Here is a 6,579-nt window from a genome sequence, read left to right as displayed (position 1 = left end):
TCTAGCTACTTATAATTCATATCTCAGAAACTAAGTGGAGGACCTCTAGCAAGTTACTTAATCTCTGTCTCAGCTCCGGTAAAAGGGGGATAATCTTACCATCTACCTCATAAGATTGTTGTGAGGGAAAATAAATGTGCTAACAAGTAAAGCACTTTGTAAACCTTAAAGTACTTTATAGTTGTTAGTTATTTTCTACACTTTCTCACTGGTTCTTTGAGCAATCAAAAACTTGCAAAGTGGCTGGTAAAGATTGGTCATGGATCAACTGACCTACAGAAAGATAAATAGTTAACTTTGACTTCATTAACAAAGTGACGTAATGTTTCCTGACAAATAACTCTTTGACATCTGGAAAAAGCAAACATAAAAGATAGATTTATTAAAGGTATTCCATCAAAAAAATCTCAATACTAAAACATCAATTCTATTAACTAGCATTTCTTCCATAATAAATCATGTTGAGTGATTTTTTTATATCCATAAATTAAAGATTATTAAAAATGTACCCTGGTATATTTCATTCTGATAAACCTCTTCTGTTTGTACAAGTCTTAAGGGTCTTGGTCTGAAATAGAGCATGTCTGCCTAATTCTATGTTGGCTTCCGTAGTCCCCAGACTTCCCACCTCAGCAGGAATCAATATACAGCCATACTAAAGCTCAGAGTAGCTACTGAGTGAGGGAATATAGCAGGCAGCTCTTTGGCCACCAATATATTGACTACTTTTTATTTGAACTTAGACAGAAGACAGCCCCTTAGGCACCTAAGTATTGGGGGTAAGCTTAGAGAGGGAAGGATGACCACTGCTCTAGAGAAGCATCTTCTTTAGGGAAGACTCAAAGTTATGGCAAGGAAAGACTTAGGCAGGTTTCCATCAAAAAGGATATATTGCTGTTGTCCTCAGCCACAAGGAGGGAGAATTAACTTTTTTTCTTTTCATCTTACAGATTTCAGAAAAACATGTTCGCAAAGCATTCTCCCTGTCATCTCAAGATCTTTCCATCTCTCCATTTCAAGTGCAATCCTATAAATTGCCATCCTTGATATAATTCAATTGAGTACTTCAAGGATCTTTGATTTCATCAGTCGTCTCCCTAATGCTTCAAAATCTCAGTCGTCTGAAGCATAGTAGTTGGTCTTTAAAAGTTGCTATGGCTTAAAAAAAAATCATTCCCTTGCAGCCAATACCTGATAAGTTTTTCCAATCTTAGCCAGGATGAACTTTGGTCTATAGACATCTGGTCTGTCCTTTCCAGCTCTGTAGATTCCACTCCAGAGATCTATCACATAATATATAAAACTCTGGCCATCTCCTTGTCCCGGTTCAATAAGGACAATAATGGGGAATTCTCCGTAACAAGAATCAAAATATACATTAAAAATAAAACTGAAAAATGCACTCAACTTTAGATTTTATCCATGAAGATTATAACAGAAACCTCCTTGTCCCTCATTAGTTCATTTCTGAAAAACACATCTTATTTCTTTACAATTTGCTTAGATCCATGTGGAATCCCACTCTCTTCATTAAAACAATCTTAAAATGGCAGAATTTGGAAAGTTCTCTGTTACTTATTGGCAGGTATATTGGAGGACTGAAACTTGTTTTTAAACATGAAAAATGTAGCCATATGGAAAGAATCTTCCTACATTGGAAACTCATCAATTTTTAACTCTAAAACATTCGAGTCCTGGAACCTCATACAATATCTGGGTTGAACCTGAGACTATTTGCTCTTGACTACAGGTGTTAGGAGAGATATCCAGCCGGACTGCACACTTTATTGCCGCAGCAAGGCCAACAAGTCCATTAATCATGATTCCAGTGGGTCAATCTCCTGCCAAGACAAGAAGGAAAGAAATAGGCTGGATATAAAAGCAGGTGAGACCCATTCATCAGTGTTGGTTGGAGCACCATGTTGACCTTCCTGATTCTCATTAGTGTGGGCCTGGCCTCCGCTCACCACTCTGGTGAACACTTTGTGGGGTAAGCCTGGAATAGCTATAGCAAACCAGTCCTTTTTCCTCATTCTGTCCAACTGAAGGTATTTGAAAGTCTCCCTTTTCTTTTCTGTTTCTCTGTTTCTTTCTCCACCTTACCTCCCAGGGAGAAGGTGTTCCGAGTAAATATCCAGGATGAGGAGCAGGTCCACCTGATGAATGTTTTGGCCAACAACGTGCAGGTACATGGACAAAGGCAGACAGTTTTGTTGGAGTTTTCTTGCTCTTACTTTTGAATTTTAAAATTTACCTTGTGAGTCATGCCAAGAAAAAATGAAAATGAAACATACTTTGAAAAACCTTTGAAAACAATCTGTTTTCAGACTGTTATTATTTATAATTCTAACTTAACTATCCTGGTAACACAGCCATCACTTTATCTGTTGCCATTATTAAATTAGGAAGGGTTTGGGTCCTGACTTGTGATTTCAACCTTCTGTCAGACACTTCTTTACCTCATGCAGACCAAGAATTGCCTTTAACTTAGAGACCTAGACGTGGATATAGGACATGAGGCAGGGGCAATATGGATGTTCTTGACTCCAAAGGCCAGTCTTCTCTCAGCTGATTCATGCAGCTTCTCATTAGTTGCCACAATAAAACAGATTTTCAGTAAACTTTAAAACAGTTGACAGAGGCTGTCAACCTGCTTCAAAATTGCTGACAACCACGGGAGATTTTTAATGCAAAATACCTGACCATCTCCCTCAAAGGAGTAAAATGATCTGCCTAGAAGTAAGCTGGAAAACAACTTGGGCTTTTGGCCAGGTTGAACTTGAGCTTCATGTGCCATGTGTCATCACTTGTCGCTGAGTTTCTTTCATCCAAAAGCAAACTATATGAAATTTTGTGGCCTTGATTTGGGCCAACTCTGAAAGACACGACAGGAGACAAAGCAACAATGGCAGGGAGGATGTTTTCAATACTTCCCTTTGGCTTTGCTGTTGTCCAAATTCCTGTGCTAGCTTTTAAAAAAGCATCTTCCATGGAATGGGAACTGACATTTTTAATTATATCGATAGTATCATGGGGCTATAACAGAACATAAGGTAGTACAATGCAAGCCTCTAAAGGGCTATTGCTGTGCCCCTTTCTTATGAATACCCAAATCAAAATATTTCTGCAATTCTTCAGTGTGGCTTGAGAGCAAAAATTGTTATTTTTCTGTCATTAAAATTATTTACTATTGAAACTTTGTGCCTTATACATACACATCATGCCTGGGTCATAGGGGTTTGAAATAGGGTTTTAATAGTAATAAGTAATATATAGTGTCTTAAGATTTACAAGTTATTTTATGTACAATATTTCATTCAGTTCTAATCTTGTGAGATAGGTACTATTATTATCTGTATTTTATAGATCAGGAAACTGAGGTTATCTCCATTTTATGGTCAGGAAACTGAGATTGAATGAGATTAAATTCTTTTCCCAGGGTCACTGCTAATACCTGAATACATGGTTTCCTACCACCAGTTCCAGAGTTTTATCTCCTCACTGACACTTTCATCATCTTCTCTTACATTATAGAATTAAAGTCTCTTGGAATACAAGCTCCTCCAGGGCAAGAACTATTTCTTTTATATTTGCATCTCTGCAATGCAAAGCACATAATAAGTACTTCGTAAATGTTTTTTGAGGGTTCTATTTCCATTGGTTGTTTCATCTGATTCCATGGGTAGAACAAAATAATGGCAACATTAAAATCATGGAAACCTAGATTTGGAAGGGACCTTGGAATTTAGTAATTCTCATATAAGGTTTGGATCTTTGCTGAAAGATTTCTGACCAATGGTCACTGCAAATCAGATAGAAAATCCTAAAGTATCCAGAATTTAGCAATCCAATGAATGCAGAAAATCGGAAGACTATTAGCTCCCTCATTTTAGAGATTAATGGCATTAATCTTCCCAAGATATCTTGGGGTTTACTGGCTAGATTTCTTTCTGACGATCCTTGCCTTAAACTAAAACCAATCTGATTTTCATTGGCCACAAATAAGTCCTAGTTCAAGCCCCATTTGGTCATTATTTGGGTCCCAATTGACTCAGACTGAATGTAATTTCCAATCATTTCTGCTTTGGCCAGAAATCCTAAGGGTCTTCCCCTTCCAGATATACATCATCACAGACTAGAATAGCTCCAGGCACATATTAGATACCTTCAATACGTTTTCTGTATTCTAACCCTTTTTCAGGTTGACTTCTGGAAACCAGATTCAGCTTCCCAAATCAGACCAGAAAGCACAACTGACTTCCGTATTAAAGCTGATCAAGTTGACGAAGTTGTACATTTCCTGGAAGAGAATGGACTAACTTATGAGTGAGTTCATTTTTCAAAATGAATAAATCTTTTATAACATTTTAAAGTCTTTCACATATATTTTTGAAAATGGGTTTACAGACATGGTCTCATTGGTGCTAAACTATCAACACCATAAGGGCAGGGTCTTTGCCTTATCCACCCTTTGTATCTGTTTAAGATTCATTTTCTTTAGGAACTCCTTCCTCACCCTTCTTAATTCTGCAAATGAGAAACTGAGGCCCAAGGATTTTAACTGAGTTACCCAGGGCCATGCAACTAATCGATGACAGAAATATTAAGTGAACTCAGGTCCTCTGTTAGAGGGTAGTGCTTTGTCCGTTTTGTGTGGTGTAGCAACCACACAGTCACCATTTTCTGTTTGATCATTCTTAAAGTAGAGGGGAAAAATTTTAAAAAGAAAGTAGAGAAAATATTGATAATGCAAAGTAAACTTAAAAGTGTACCATGCATTTTTTTGCTGTGGAGAGTCAGTTGTTAAACATTTAACAGCACACTTTAGCTAGATGTGATCAAAGGAAATTAAATCTAATAATATTTCTGCTGGTGTGAAATATTAGTATTAGCCCCTTATCATATCTGTTGAATGAGATAACTACACTATGAAGTATTCTGCAGATAGATTTAATTGTAGAATAATGATTCCAAACACAGTTTTAAGGGATATAATCGAGACTACAGTAGTTCAACTCTAATGTTATGTCCCATGCAGCTTAGATTTCTAGACTTGCCTGAGGGAAGGATTTAACAGGACATTTTAAGTCTTTTTTAAAACCAAAAAATATGACTGTGTTGAAAATGTTTTATAATCTGATGTTGACCAACTGCATTAAGGGTTCTTAACCTTAACTTCGGCCTTAACCTTAGCCACCCTCTGGCTATCTGTGGAAGCCCATGGGCCCCTTCTCACAATATGACTTTTAAATAACTGAAGGAAATGCTAAATTTCAGTTAGAGGTTAAGAAAAATAAAGATGTAATCCTTTTTTCCCATCCAAGTTCACAGACCCCCTGATGCTTTTTCCCTGGGTCCCTTGAGCCCAGGTCAAGAACCCCTGATCTCCACTGTAGACTGTGAAGCTAAACTTCTGGACCTTGATGCCATCATTTAAAATCTAACGGTTCTGTTGGTGAATTATTATAATTGTTTAAGGAAAACAGAAGAAAATTAATGACCACAGAATAATTTCAGCAGCCTGGCTCATGGCCTAGTTCTATTTTTATTACCCAAAGAGTAAGAGGACCAAGTGGTTGTATTTTCACATCAATCTCCCTTTACGAGCTGGGCACATCACCATCTCATAGTGGCAACCTTTCGTGGGAGGTTGTAAGTACGTTATCTCTGCTGGAATTCAGTGAGATCCCCAAGGGGGAAGACCTTGCTAAGTTCAATTTCCATGTGCTCATGCCTAGTGGAGTTTCTGTATATAGCATTCTAAGTATTAAATAATAATTAAGTCCTTTGAAAATCCCCAAGAAGCAGGCCTGCAATATGTCTGCAAATATCATAAGGAGCCCCTGTGCATTCCGTGAGAGCCCCATATGGCAATACTAAATTAGCACCTCGATGATTTTTTGTCTGCAAGAATTTATGTTTTTGTGCTATATTCTAGGCACCAACTAATGCAGATAATAATAACTGACCATTCTATACCAGATGCTAAGGCTTGCACAGTGCTTTTTATTTTATTAAGTCCCACAATAACCCTATGAAGTGGGCCCCAGAATCAACCTCATTTTGCAGAGACAATTAGGTGGTACAATGGATAGAGTTCTGGCCCTGGAATCTGGAAGACCCAAGTAAAATGCAATATCATATATGTAACTCTAGGGAAGTCACTTTTTCTCTCTGTGTCTTTGTGTGTGTGTGTGTGTGTGTGTGTGTGTGTGTTTGTCTATGTCTCTCTCAGTCTCTGTGTCTGTTTGTCTATATGTGTGTCTGTCTCTCTCTCGGTACCTCTGTTTTTCTCTGTCTCTGTATCTCTCTGTGTGTTTCTCCCTCTCCCTCCCTCCCTGCCTTCCTCCCTCCTTTCCTTTCTTCTTCCTTCCCTTCTTTCCTGTTTTTCTCCCTCCCTTTCTCTCTTCCTTCCCTTTCTTCCTTCTTTTGTCTCTCCCTCTTCCTCCTTCCCTCCCCCTCTTTCTTCCTCTCTCTCACCCCCTGTCCCCCTTTCTCTCTCCCTTTTTCCCCCTTCCTCCCTCTCTTCCCAGTTCCTTTTCTCCCCTCTAGAATAACTCTATTTCTTTTCTCACAAAT

The 6,579-nt window shown here is 38.1% G+C and overlaps 1 protein-coding gene across 1 annotated transcript in view; it reads left to right on the top strand.

Moving 5' to 3' along the window:
- The first annotated feature begins 1,881 nt into the window (after positions 1 to 1,881).
- CPB1 (carboxypeptidase B1) overlaps positions 1,882 to 6,579 on the top strand; it is a 39,909-nt gene continuing 35,211 nt past the window's right edge. Inside the window, exons 1-3 of the mRNA XM_074298381.1 lie at positions 1,882 to 1,990; positions 2,111 to 2,186; positions 4,202 to 4,326. Coding sequence (XP_074154482.1) covers positions 1,920 to 1,990; positions 2,111 to 2,186; positions 4,202 to 4,326 — 272 coding nt within the window. The 5' untranslated portion in view covers positions 1,882 to 1,919. The remainder of the gene's footprint in view (positions 1,991 to 2,110; positions 2,187 to 4,201; positions 4,327 to 6,579) is intronic.

The sequence above is a fragment of the Sminthopsis crassicaudata genome, chromosome 3 (genome assembly GCF_048593235.1).
Source record: "Sminthopsis crassicaudata isolate SCR6 chromosome 3, ASM4859323v1, whole genome shotgun sequence".
NCBI classification, from domain to species: Eukaryota; Metazoa; Chordata; class Mammalia; order Dasyuromorphia; family Dasyuridae; genus Sminthopsis; species Sminthopsis crassicaudata.
Note: the sequence above shows the minus strand (reverse complement) of the source record. Positions and strands in the feature narration are given on the sequence as shown.